The 14,959-nt window shown below is 32.3% G+C and overlaps 1 protein-coding gene across 9 annotated transcripts in view; it reads left to right on the top strand.

Moving 5' to 3' along the window:
* Positions 1-14,959, top strand: part of Vrk2 (VRK serine/threonine kinase 2) — a 207,763-nt gene that overhangs the window by 19,683 nt on the left and 173,121 nt on the right. For all 9 annotated transcript variants that reach the window (XR_007104759.1, XR_007104758.1, XM_047523385.1 and 6 more), the window contains exons 3-6: positions 9,772-9,821; positions 10,539-10,608; positions 11,980-12,067; positions 14,594-14,699. Coding sequence is in view for 7 of the 9 variants with exons in the window: in XM_047523385.1 (XP_047379341.1) it covers positions 9,772-9,821; positions 10,539-10,608; positions 11,980-12,067; positions 14,594-14,699 (314 nt within the window). In the remaining 2 variants the exon portion in view is untranslated. The remainder of the gene's footprint in view (positions 1-9,771; positions 9,822-10,538; positions 10,609-11,979; positions 12,068-14,593; positions 14,700-14,959) is intronic.

Here is a 14,959-nt window from a genome sequence, read left to right as displayed (position 1 = left end):
GATATACTTATTACAATTAATTAACTGATATCAATACTTTTTTTTTCTCACTGAGGTAGATAATTTAGTGTTCACTTATTTTATTGTATAGTTTTATGAGTTTGCACAAATGTATAATGTTATATATTCACCATTACAGTATCATGTGGAGTAGTTTTACTGCCCTGAAATTGCCTTGAGCTTTACCTTTTTAGTCCTGTTCTTGCCTATTAACCCTTGATGAGGATTGGAAGTGTAGCTCAGTGGTAGTGCACTTGCCCAACATGCACCAGGCCCTGAGTTCTATCCCCACCACTAGGGGATAGAGAAAAAAAGCACTGATCTGTTTTCACTGTTTTATGGTTTTGCCTTTTACAAAATGTCACATAGTTGGAATCAAGCAGTATGTAACCTCTTCAGACTGGCTTTTTTTCATTGTGCAATATGCATTTAAATTTCCTCCTTTTTATGGTTGGTAGAACATTTTTTATTGCTAAATAATATTCCATTACATAGATATACCACAGTTAATCCACTCACCTGAACATCTGAGTTGTTTCCAGTTTTTGTCAATTGTAAATAAATCTGATATAAATATTCATGTGCAGATTTTATATGGCCATATTTTAATCAATTTGGGTAAATACCTGACTCCAGGATCATATGTTAAGACAGTGTTTAGCTTTGTACGAACTGCTAAACTCCTTCCAAAGTGGCTGTACCAATTTACATTCCCTGCAGCAGGGAATGCGAGTTCCTCTTGCTGCACAGGAAGTTGTGGCATTGTCGATATTTTAGATTTCAGCATTCTCACAGATGGGTAGTTGTATCTCATTGTTTTAATTCGTGAGTTCTTGTTGATGTTATTTTGAGCATCTTCCATGTTTATTTGACACCTTTACATCATTGGGGAAGTATATTAAATATTTTCTATTTTTTGAGTTCATTTTCAATTGTTGAGTTTTAAGAGAGCTTTGTATATTTCTGATATGCCTTTTGTCAGACTTGTGTTTTCCAGATATTTTCTTCAAGATTGTAATTTTTATTTTTATTAACAGTGTCTTTCATGACAGGAATTTTTAACATCAGTGAAGTCTAATTTATCAGTTTGCTTGCATAGATTGTTTTTGTTATATATAACAAAAAAATATTTACCCTAAGTCACCTAAATTTTCACCTGTATTATCCTCTAGATATTTTATAGTTTTACATTTTACATTTAGGTCTACATTTTTTTTCTTTTATTTTTCCTTTTTTTTTTTTTTTGCATCTATATGTCCAGTGTTAATATTTTGTTGAATATTGTTGCATCTATCTTCATGAGACATATTGATATGTAATTTTCCTTTCTTGCAATATATTTATATGCTGTGGTATTTGGGTGATGCTGGTTTCATAGAATAAGTTAGGGAATGTTCCTTTTGCCTCTGTTTTCTCAGAAATTGTAAAGAAATGGTGTCATTTAAATTTGAATTTAACAACCCATTTGGGTCTGGTGCTTTCTATTTTAGATTATTATTGATTTGGTTTTTAATAAATATGTGTCTATTTAAATCATTTCCCCTTGTGTGGAATTTGGTAGATTTTGTTATTCAAGGAATTGGTGCATTTCACATGAATGTCAAGTTTGTGACCCTGAGTGTTGTACACATTTTTTTTCGTTTTGTCCTTTTAGTGTCCATGGTTGATAGCAGTGGTCATTATGTCATTTCTGATATTAGTAGAATGCATCTGCTTCATTTTGTCTTGGTCAGCCTTGCTTAGAGATTTAAAATTTTGATCTTTTCAAAGACCTGGTTTTCGACTTTGTTGATTTTTTTTGTATTAATTTTCTCTTTTCAGTGTCATTGATTTACATGCAGATTTTTATTTATTTTGTTTGCGTCTTACTCATATTACCTTTTAAGTTCTTAAAGGAAAAGTTTAGGTGATTGATTTTAGATCTTCTACTCTAATATACATGTTCAGTGCTATAAATTTTCATGTAAGCTTGGCTTGTGCAGCATCCCATAAATTTTGTGTGTGTGTGTGTGTGTGTGTGTGTTTTGTTTGTTTGTTTGTTAGTTATTTGAGCTGAAGTCTTGCTGTGTTACCTAGGCTGCTTTCGAGCTCCTGGGCTCAAGTGATCTTCCTGTCTCAGCCTCTTGAGTAGCTGGAATTATAGGCAGATGCCATCACATTGAGTAAAACTGAGCTTGCTTGCTTTCTTTTGTTGCTGGGAATTGAACCCAGGGTCTCGACCATGTTAAGCATGCATTCTATCACTGAGATATACCCCCAGCCCCATCCCATAAATTTTGAGAAATTGCATTTTCATTTCCATTTAGTTTAAAGCATTTTAAAATTTCCCTTAGGATTATTTTGGGAAGGATCCATTTGTTATTTAGAAATGTATTATTTAAATATTTTGGAGTTTTTCTGCCTGACTTTGAGTTACTGATTTTTAGTTTATTTTTATTGTCATTTGAGAACATATTTTCTGTCATTTCTATTCTCTTAAATTCGTTAAGGTGTATTTTTTGGCCCAATATGTTCTGTTTTGGTGAACATACCAGGTGATCTTGATACGGATCTATATTCTGCTGTTGTTGGATATAGTATTCTATAAATGTCACTTAAATTTATTGATTGATGGTGCTGTCAGTTCAACTATGTTCTTACTGATTTTCTGCCTGCTGGCTCTGTCAATTTACAGATAGAGGTATGTTTAAGTCTCTTACTATAACAATGGATTTGTCTTTTTCTACTTGGAGTTCTCTTAGTTTTTGCCTATGAATTTTAATGTTCTGTTGATAGTGCCTATGTATTAAGAATTGTTAAGTCTTCTCAGAGATTTGATTTCTTTATCATTTTGAATGCCTCTCTTTATTCCTGATTATTTTCCAAGTTCTAAGATCTGCTTTGTTTGAAATGAATATGGCTACTCCAACCCTTTTGATTTGTGTTAGTGTGGTATGTCTTTATCCTTTACCTTCACTTATTTGTGCCTTTGTTTTTCAAGGAAGTTCCATGAAACTAGGTCTTGTTTTTGTTTGTTTGTTTTTGTAGGCAACATATAGTTGGATCTTAAGGCTTATTTTTATCTACTCTGCCAGTCTCTATTTTTTAATTGTTATATTTAGACCATTCACATTTAAAGTGATTATTTATATATTTAAATTCATAACAGCTATCTTTGGAACTGTTTTCTGGTTGTTGTTCTTATTCTTTTTTCTTTTTTAAATCTTTTCCTTTTTACCTTCTCTAATTTTAATTAAGCATTTTATATGATTTTATTTTCTCTCCTTTCTTAGCATATCAATTATCCTTATTTTAAAAAAACTTTTAGTGGTTTCTCTAGAGTTTGCAGTATATATTTACACCTAATCTAAGTCTGCTTTCTCATAACAGTATGCAACTTCCCAGTTAGTATAGATACCCGATTATACCTTTTCTCTTCCTGTGCCTTAATGTGTTTCACTTACCTATAAGCTATAATAATGTTTCTATTATTATTTTGAACACTTTGCCAAATAAAATAAGAAAACTCTTAAAATTTTACCTTCATTTATTCATTCTCTAGCATAATTCATTTATTTGTGTAGATTTGAATATCAGACCTATAATGTGTTAGTCAACTTTGCATCACTGGGACCAAAATATCTGACAAGAATAACTTAGAGGAGGAAAGATTTATTTTGACTCATGGTTTCAGAGGATTCACTCCATAATTGGTTAGCTCCAAGGAGGAAATATGCTGAAATTATGAAATATGGTGTGGTGGAGGAAAGCTGCTCAGCAGGGGGGCAGCAGAGAGAGGGAAAGAGGGGAGCCCCAGAGAAGATAGGCCCCACAGGGACCTATTTCCTCCAAGTAGATCCTACCTCCTTATCCATTCAGCCCTCATGATTCAGTCACGACACAAAAGCCCCACCTTGCTGCATTGGGGACCATGCTTTCAAACATGGAGCTTTTGAGTGACATTCTAGATCCACAATACCTAATATTATTTTCCTCTCTGAAGAATTTAACACTTCTTGTAAGGTAGGTCTGCTGTTGATGTGGTATAAGGTGTGGGAGAATTGAAGGCATTTTATAATCTCAGAATAAGATCTTGTCTCTTGTTGAGTCTGTGACCCTAAGATGTGATGTTCACCCATATTTTTCAATTCCCTCTCCCCCATTTAGGTGAGATGAGAAGGCTAGAGGTGGTTAGAGTTAGTTAATTCCCTTCTCTCATGTTGATTAGGCAAGGTAATTTTCCCTTCCCCTGCTGGAAAACAGGAGATTCTCTCTGATTTCCACTTTGAGAACCTGGTTGGGCTCCTGGATATAAACTCTGACCCAATACACTGTGATTCCCTGTATTCATTTTTTTCCCCTGCAGTTGTTAGGCATTGGTTTGTCTGTAACTTTAATTCCCTCATAGATCCAACAAGTACAGTTTTTCAGATAGTTCAGCTCTTTTTTTTTTGAAAGCATGAATGAAGACCTTTAAGCTCTAACGTCACAGTGGAAACTTCAATTTACTTTTTAAGAGTCTTCAATTAGCTGCTCTGATTTTTTTGTACAGATTTATAGCTACTTTCAGTGAGAGAGATGAGAATTGACTAGAATAGTTCTTCTGGTTTGTATTTTTAAAAATTATTTTGATTTCTTGTAGTGATTATATTGCTACTTAGTTTCTTTTATTTTCAGAGTTATTTTTGGTAAATAATTTTTTACTAGGAAATTGTTTTTCATCCTATTTAGAATTTGTTGGCAATAATGTTTATTATTATTTTCCAAAATATCTTGGGTTTATAATTTTGCTTTCTTTTCTATTGAACAATTTTGCTAGGTGATTGTTTATCATTTTTGAAGGACAAATCTTGATTCTCATTTTGTTTTTTACATTTAAATTTTATTTTATAACTTTTAAATTTCAGATTCATAAAGAGCTTTTATGAGCATGTTGCTTTTTTTTCTAAGACATTATTTATTTAAATATTTGCTTTATAGAGTTCATATATTTTAGTGTAAACATAGTTTGGAATACAGAGGGCAAATATTAGGTAAAATCTAGGCCATCTTATCAGTTCACTGAATTCATGAATTCCCCTGCATAAGTTTTTGAGTTCTTAAATTTTGAATTGGTCAGAGTCTTCAGAACTTTCCCCACTAAATCCTAATTGAAAAAGTTCTGTCTGAAGAAATTCTGTCCTCTACCTCAATCTCTGTGAGAGAAGAGTCTGTATCTTAGAGAAGATCAGGTTAGGCTGCAAAGAACCCAATTCCTCACCTCCTTTAAGATTTTTTTTTTTCAATAAGAAAGAATTAAAAGTGTCTGAATTTGGTCCAAAGAAGTAACCACCCTGAAATGATAAAGAATTTCTAGAATAATCAGAGCAGGGTAATCTACTGGGAGATCCCTCATGCCACCTGCCCTTCCATACTCTTTAGTAGTTCTCCAGAACTTTTTATCCCCAAGGTTCTTTCCCTATTGAAAATACATGTCTTTAAAGATTAAATCTGTTGGAGTCTTCTGCACTCCACAACATACTTTAGAGACATCTATTCTATTGGTACTACTCACCATATAGGATTTGTTGTCCCTCCTTCATTTTTAAAGAGAATTAGAATGAGTTCTGTAAATTCCCAAGCTGTTTCTTTGTTTGAAGCAGAAGTGACAACTGACCACATAGTTTTTTTCTTTCTTGGACCAGTTCTTCTCAGGTCATTCTTTTAGTTACCCAGGCTCCTCATCTTTGGTTATATTTTCCATTTATAACAAATATCTTGTGGGGAGAAATGCTGAGAGTAAGTAAATATTTTGCTTCTTATCATCCATTTATTTGTTTTAGCATCCATCAATGACTTTTGCTTGCCACAGTTATTTCTGTGGTGTGTACCAAAAGTGATTTCTATCTTTGTCACTCCTCCTACATTTATTAATTGAATTTCAGCTGCAGGAAAGAATTGTTTTGTCTGTTCTATTTATTTGGTCAGTTATTTATATATTGAGGTTAATGGTTATTTATTTTTCTATGGGTGAAAATTCATTACTATCACTATGTATTTTGTTGCTTATGTTGCTTCTGTTTTTCTTGCCCAACCTGGAATCAGCCATTTCTCCAAGCACCTCTTGTTCATTTCATTGGAAATGGTATTTAGAAACCACATTTCTGGTGCTAGATGTGGTCATTTCTACTGGGAGATTATTTCTTTAGGCCTTTTCAGCTTTTTGGTTTTGAATTAATTAATTTCTGTTCATATCTTCCATTTTCTAAGTTGTTAAGATTTGCTACTGAGTTCATTTTTCAGTTTTCTTAAAAAGTTAAATGCCTCAAATTTACAACTTGCATTCATTAGTTTATTCACCAAATATTTAATGAATGCCTAACTAGGCTGTCTTTGTGGAGTTTAGCTAAAGAAGACAAATAACAAGCATTTTAACTACCCTAACTAGTTTTGATATATTTTCACTATTACTCATTCTCATATATTTTCTCATTTGTATTATGATTTTTCTTTTACCCATTTATTATGGTCAGAAAACACCTTAATAACATTTATTCTATATTTGCTAAAATTTGCTTTCTGGGTAAGAATATGGACAGTTGAAAAGACTATCATGTGGGTTTGAGAAGAATGTATGTTCTTTAATTGTTAGTGTTTTCTAATCTGACTTCTTGAGAAAAACTGTTCATTGCATGTTTTCAATCTATTTTTGTCTGTTTGCCTATTTATTATGCAGTTGTGTTAAAATTTTCCACTATTTCTGTCATTGTGTCTTTATTTTTTTCTTTTAATTCTGCTAGTTTAGATTTATATATTTTGAAACTGCATTACTAGATATTTACTTTCAAGTTCATAATTATCATCTTTCTGTTAGATCATTCCTTTTATAACTGGGTTAGATTATTCTTTCCTGGGGTTGATTTAATTTTGGAAATATATATTCTATCCTTTTTCAGCAGTAGTCATATATGGAACTCAGAGATCACTCAGTTATTGCATTCATAACTTAATGTTAATAACATAACATTTTTTTACTAATATCCAATTTATGCCCTACTGCTGTTTTGGGCTGGTTAATTTTTGTACATGCATAGTAATTTTTCTTAATGCCAAATCATTATCAATGACTGTTAAACTTAATGTGTAAAACTTCCCACTATGTACATAACTCAGTTGAAGTAAAGACAAATGAATATCTTTAGGATTGACTTTGTCAGTGTACAAGCAGTGACAACTATATTATAACTATCATGTGATCAACAACTGAGTAGTCTCTTCAGTTATCAGAGGTATTAATGTGTCAAAGGTGTTAAAATGTGCAAAAAATGTGTGACTGAAAATCGACTTACCCAGGTATTACCATTTTGTGTTTTCTATAAATTTCTCTGCATTTTCCATTTTTAACCCTTCATTTCCTGTCTTCTAATAAGTTGTCTGGGTACTTTTTTCTCTACTGGTTTTGAAGTTTAACCTTTATTTCTGTTATTTTAGTGGTTACCCTTCAACTTTCAATGTACTCTTTGGAACTAATCATAAAACTAATCAGTATCTCTCCTTTTCTGAATGATACAAGGATATTACAGGACTTTGATCCCTTTGTTCCTACATTGTACATTGTTTTTGTTAATGTTTTCAGTCTGCTTTATCCTAGGTTATAGTTTTTCATTTGTGTGCAAGTAGCTGACGATTGTCTGATTTTTTTCCCTAGACTGCAAAAGCAGATGTCATGATTGTTTTTTGTCATTATTACTTTCACTAGCTTGAATGGAGTTTGGCTTATAGTAGAAAATAAATACTCCCTTAATTAACTATCTGATTATTCTAATGTAATAGCTCTTCATGGTAACAACCTATTTGTTCATATGAAATAACCATCTCTGTAAACATTTTAGTCAATTGATATTAGATTGAGTTTCCAGTATAACCTGTATGTTTATGGAGACTGTAGCCATCAAATGACAGGTATGGGTATGTTTCAGATATGTGTTAACACACAGTCAACATTCATGTGAAATAATGTGGAAAGAAGATTAAGTTTATAAAGTAAAGGAAATATACTGATTGAAATCAGCCAGAAGTATGGCCTTGGACTGGTCGAATATCTTCTTTTCCAATGGTGACATGAAAAGTTATTTATCTAGTTGAAATCCCCATTTTCCTTCCATACTTTTCAGCTTCTTACATTGTGTTGGACATCAAGATTTATTTGCTGCTGTGGTCACTTGCTTTCAGACAAAAGGTTGGAAGTTTCTACCACCTTCCTCAAGAAGCAGAGGCTTTTGTCTGGAGTGGATACTGTTCTAAGTGGACCAGGGCTGAGGAAGGACCATTTCTCCCATCTTTGGACATATACCAATAGAAAAATTCATCATGGAATGGGAAAAAAAGTTTTTTTCAGCCCCTTTTCCATGTAACACCAGATTCCTTCCCCTCCATATACTCTTCAGTTTTCTTCTTACATCTGTATAATCCCTTATTTCAACTATTCCCTTAGAACTATGACTGCTCAGGTGAAAATGAAATAATATTATATGAATGAAGATGAGAAGGGAATCTTAACTGATCTAAATAAGTTTAATTACTTTTTACTGTAAAGAAGCCTGGGCTCACAGTTTATATTTAATATCTATTATGTCATTGATAATATCAAAACCTTTGGAGGGTGGGTAAGAAAATTGAGCATGAGTTTGCTAAACTATAATGTACAATTTATATACTTTAATAAATTGATGTACTTTTTGTTTAAGATGAGCATTACTAGATGACAACATTGACAGATTTAGAAGGAATAAAAGGAAAAAATATTAAGTAATAGTGGACACAGCATTGTAATAAATATACCAAAGCTATAGCTACAGAATGTTTTAAGTATTGACTTTCTATTCCTATTCCTATTAAGTATTGTTTTCTATTCCTTTCTCTTTCCTTAAAACATTATCCTAATACCTGACATAGTACCTGGCATATACTAGTTTCCCAATACATTTTAGCTCATTGAATGTATGAAGGAATAAATGGATGAAGGGTGGATAAAACAATGAATGACAAAATATTAGACTTCTACAATACAAATAAATAAATAAATTATGGAGATTTGAAAGCATAATAATCTTTTAATCATTTAGATAATATAAAGGAAAGGATTGATCTAAATTTTGAACACTAGATTTTTCAAAAGTTGAAAATACTTTCTGAAATACAAATGGAAAAGAATAAAATGATAAATTGAAATAAACATATTAGAAGATACATATTCTTAAATGTAGGAATGCTTGATTGCCAAGTTCATAAGCTGATTTTAAAAGACTTTGTTCTCATCTTAACCTGATTTATTCTAGAATTTTGTCATGCTGAAATTTTTTCAAATATCTATTTTAAATGAATCAATTCATTTCTGAATTATCATGGTTTCTCATTTAGTGAAATTGAACCAATCAATGGATTTCATTACATACCAGTTATTGAATTTAATGCCATACATCTAAAAATGTTTTCCCCTACATTTTAGATCTATGTGATTAATTTCACCTTTTGGTTTTCCATGTTTGAATATGATGAATGTTAAGGAGTGTGGGCTTTGGTGTCAAGACAGATTTAAGTGTCGATCTCCAATCTGCTCCTCTTTAGTGAGCAAGTTATTTAACTTCTCAAACCTCAGAAGCACCCTGTGTAAAATAGAGATGATACCTAGTACTACTATAGAGGATATAATAAACTAATATATGAAAATACATAGCATACTCTGTAGGCCATGTTAGATATTCAGTAATTGGGTGCAACAGTCATTTCTCTATTTTGTCTTTTTTTCTGCAGCTTTTCCTGCAAATAAACCAGACAGAGATGCAAAACATGTTATAAAAGTGGTAAGTATTGCTCTTAAGTTTATGTTTCACATATATTTGATATTTTCCCTCTCCGCTTTAATTTTGTAAAAATGTTTTTCATTTTAATTTTTCTTACCATTTACGTATCAATAAACCTAATGTTATATTTTCACATTATTAACATGCTACTACTGGAGAACCTTTGTTATGGATTGGCATTCATCATCCTGGTGTCTTACCTAGCAGTCTCTCCTCCCTCCGTTTCCCTCCCTCCTCTGGATGTAAGGTCCTTAAAGGCAGGCATAAAATTTTATTTCTGTATGTGTGCCCTATGCCTAGTACAATGAATATAGCACAGTAGACACTTGGTAAAGGTGTCATACATGAGTGAACCACCAGGGTGGTTTCCAGCTGTCCGCTCTGATGTCTTTACTCAGTGAGTGTGTATGTTATATTTATGTATGCAGTTCTCAGTGCTTTTAGTGCTTTTAGTGAGTGCTTTCCATAAGACTACTTTCATGCGTAAGACTATATTGGGACAGAAGTACAATATGTTGTTTAAAAATGAGATTCTTCAAGTTTATTTAGTGTTTTCTGAGATTTTTAGTGGAAATCTGGTGCCTGCGTTTTATAAAAAATGATTCAGGTACTATAATGTATTACATATGTGTACTCACATTTTCACAGTTGAAATATCAATTCTATCTCTAGGATAATTTTTTTCTTAGCAAAATTAATGTTTCTTTTCTTTCATAGGAATATCAAGAAAATGGCCCGTTATTTTCAGAACTTAAATTTTATCAGAGAGCTGCAAAAAAAGACTGTAGTAAGTAAAATTAGCAAAGCAAGCTACTTCCATATATGTACTTGCTAAAGTGAGTGTTAATATTTTGGTCTTTTTCTGGCCTTCTGGAAAATTCTTTTCTGTAAGAAATTTTATTGTAAAGTGATACAGTTAACTGTTATAACATATAAAAGCAAGACAGATGGTATACAAATCTTGATATGGCATACATAATGGGTTATATATTTTAAGTCTAAATTGTTTCTACTACTTAACATAAAATGTTGAGTTGTTGATCAAAGCTACCAAGAGTTCTCTAAGTATAAAAGATAGTAAAATTAAATTATTTTTTTATGAAGAACCATTTGGGTAGGAAGGATATATAGAAAAGACATTTAAATAGGCAGTAGACATATATACAAAAGGAATGGTTGTAAAATGGATTAGAATAAGGTGTCTGGAAATGATTAAATGTTAAGATATTTAAGAAATATTCAAAACTTGAATGTTGGAAAATTAATTGGAGTTGTATATCATATGCCAGTTAGAGAATTTGAATGTAAAATGAGAATGAGCAGAGAAGAAGGATAAAACATTTTTAATACAATATATGTCATAGATAGGCTAAGCAAAACATGAAGGAAGTTGATAGGGATAATGACTCCTATGGTTAGAGTCCTTTACCTCATGCTTAAGAAAAGGAATGATGGGTCTGTCCTAAATAATCAACTTTGTTTTCCTTAATAAAGCCCTGGTAAACATTAAGACTACATTCCTTACAAACTGCTTAAACTATGTCCGAGTGACAAATAGAATTCATTGAACTTGATTGTGTATCAGTAGAGTTGTCTTAAACATGAAGCAAACGTGGTAGAAAAGTGAAAACATTAAGCTACCTGGTTGTTTAATGGATTTGATTTTTTTCTTTGTAAACTAAGTTTAATAGAAAAATTTCTATGACATAGTGTCAGTGTAAGATGATTTTTCTGTCCAATTCCTATTGTTTGGACTATCATGGTTTTAGATTTTGAAGTATAAGCAATAAGGGGGGGGGTGGGCAAAGAAAGCCAGGTCTGTACTGAGCCTTTGGAAATTAACAGGTGTAATATTTAGAAATTTAGCACATAAGGAAATATTTTTTCATAAATAGAAATGTTTTATAAATAGAAATACCAATGTATTTTATAAGATTATAACTTGTTAATATTGATTTAATTCATGTACACTTTTCTGCATTAATTATACTAAAAACATTTTGAACTCATCTGACAGGCATATTTATTTTAAAATTTTTATTTTAAAAATAATAATGCTATGTTAGTTAGCTCAGTAAGTCTCAGCATCTACATGAAGGTTAAAAAATACCTTTGTAAATAATGCAAATCACTTTTCTTGTTAAATTTGTCTTTGCAGTCAAAAAGTGGATAGAACGCAAAGGACTTGATTATTTAGGAATTCCTCTGTTTTATGGATCTGGTCTGACAGATTTCAAGGGGAAAAGGTAAAAGGAAGTTAAAATATTATTAAATTATATAATCAGTTATTATAATCAAATAACTATTCTTTTTAAATTTTTAAAATTCTTTTCCATTATACTGAGAGTATTTTGACATATTTATACAATCATGGAGTACATCTTGTTCTAATTAGGATCCCAGTCTTGTGATTGTACATGACATGGAGATTTACTTACTGAATGTTCAAAGGAAAGTTAAGTCAGATTCATTCCACTGTCTTTCCTATTTCTGTTCCTCCTTCCCTTCATTCCCCTTTGTCTAATCTAAACTTCTGTTCTTCCTCTCTCCCTGCCTTACTGTGTGTTAGTATCCTCATATCAGAGAGAACATTGGACCTTTGTATTTTGGGGATTGGCTTATTTCACTTGCATCCATTACTGGCAAAAGTCATATAGTTATTCTTTTTTTATGACTGAGTAATACTCCATAGTGTATATATAACCACATTTTATTTATCAATTCATCTGTTGAAGGGTGGCTAGTTTGGTTCCATAGCTTAGCTGTTGTGAATTGAGCTGCTATAAACATTGATGTGATTGTGTCACTGAAGTATGCTGATTTTAAATCCTTTGGGTATAGATCAAGGAGTGGGATAGCTGGGTCAAATGGTGGTTCCATTCCAAGTTTTCTGAGGAATCTCCATACTGTTTCCAGACTGGTTGTACAATATGCAGTCCCACCAGCAATATATGAGTGTACCCTTTTCCCCACATCCTCACTAACCTTTGTTACTTGTGTTCTTGATTGTTCATTCTGACTGGAGTGAGGTAAAATCTCAGTGTGGTTTTAATTTGCATTTCTCTAATTGCTAGAAATATGGAATATTTTTTCATATATTTTTTGATCATTCTTATTTCTTCTGTGAAGTGCCTGTTCAGTTCCTTTGCCTCTTTACTAATTGGGTTATCAAGTAATTATTCTTTGTGGTATTTATTAGTTATCTGTTGCTATGTAGCAAAACATAGTTTCTTAGAGCAATAAACTTACAATATCTTAGTTTCTGCAGGTCAGGAATCTGCAAGTGACTTATCTGAAGGAACTCTCAGGGACTCTCTTGAGAATATAGTCAACTCTCTGCCAGGCTGCAGTCATCTCAAGGATGAACTGAGGAACTGTCTGGTTCCAAAGTCACTTGTGTGTGGCCTTGGCAGACCCAAGGAGACCTGCTCTTAACTCTACTCACATGATTGTTTGCAGGTCTTACTTCCTGACCTTGTAGATCTCTGAGTAAGCTACCTGGGTGTTAAAAAGAAATGGCAGCTGAATTCCTCTAGAGCAAATGATTGAAAGGGAAAGAGTACATGCACAAGAGCATGCATTCACACTAAAATTATTGTCTTCTTATAATCTAGCCCTAGAAGTGATAGCCTGTCACATAAGCTATATTGCCTTTGCTTGAAGCAAGACACCTAGGTCCAAATGCTATGAGAGGAAATTTAATCTCCATCTCTTTAGGAAAGGTACAACAAAGAATTTCTAGAAATAGCTTTAAAGCCACCCAATATGAAAGTCATAATATATAAATAATTCATTAATGGAAAAATAAAAGAAAGGAAACCCATGTCATCTCTTATATATTTAATCTGTGCCCAGGAGTTTCATATATCTCATTTTGTCCTTTGAATAGCCTTTTAAAATAGGTGGTAATATTTTTATTTCACAGGTGAGAAAATAGGCACAGATGTCAGTACTTTGTTCAGATTATCTTTAAATACTATAAATAAAAACTAAATGAGAAACAGTGATCATAAAACTAAGTAAAAGACTGCCAATAGGGGACTGAATGGCCTAGTGAATCATGGTACATTCATATCATGTAATGTGCATCCTGTTAAGAAAGTCAGAGGTACACCAGTTGATTTGGAAGGATTATATGAGATACTACTGAAATCAGTAGTGTGGAGAAAGCTCATGTGATAAGATCACATTTTTTCTAAAAACACAAATCCAAACATTCTTAGTGAATGTGCGTTGTAAAAATAGATGCAGTGTGGGTCTGACAGTGGTATGTACTCAAAGGGAAGGTGAGGGATGGGATGTGCTAAACAGAAAAGAAAACAAACAGCACACTTAAAAAAGAAGACATGATTATGAATGTATGGAGGAGTAAAGATGATTTTTATAATGTCAATAAACAAATATAGATAACATTTTAGGTGTGGACACAATTTGTTCAGGGCCATATGGCAAGAAGGAAATGGAATCAAAATGAATTAAATTTAGGACTATCTAATTTAAAAAGACCATTCCCTTTTCATTATCTAAGGCAGGGTGAATGGTTTGGTACAGCATTCTCTTCATCTACAAAACTAACTCCAAAGAAAATACTGAGAAATACCTTTTGCAAAAGACCAACAGAATTATTAATGTACATTCATTTTCTGAGGTTCAGATTGCATCATACTTGGTCCTTAGGTTGGAGGCATTTTTCCTTGTTTCACATTTATTAATAGACAGTTTCAAGCATTATAATCTCATGGAGATCTCTTTCCAATGTCTCTTTCTTACAGTTACAGATTTATGGTAATGGAAAGACTAGGAATAGATTTACAGAAGATCTCAGATCAGAATGGTACTTTTAAAAAGTCAACTGTCCTGCACTTGGGTATCAGAATGGTAAGAAGGAATAACTTATTTCACATGTTCTGTTTTGGATTATTTGCTCGTTACAAGTACAAATCTTTGCCCTTTGTGGAATTATCAGAAAATGAAGGATTATTGCCCTAGAAATGTCAGTTATTGAGAGTAGAGGCTATTTTGGTGAAATTGATAACACTGGGCTCTCTAAATGACAGAATGTGCTGTTTGGTACTGCAAACACAATTAGATATTGGTGCTTCAGTTTTTTTTTTTTTTTTTCCTGCAGTTTTGTTTTA

This window comes from Sciurus carolinensis, chromosome 13 (genome assembly GCF_902686445.1).
Source record: "Sciurus carolinensis chromosome 13, mSciCar1.2, whole genome shotgun sequence".
Taxonomy (NCBI): Eukaryota; Metazoa; Chordata; class Mammalia; order Rodentia; family Sciuridae; genus Sciurus; species Sciurus carolinensis.
The sequence above is the reverse complement of the archived record's forward strand: the minus strand, read 5'-3'. Positions and strand labels throughout refer to the sequence as shown.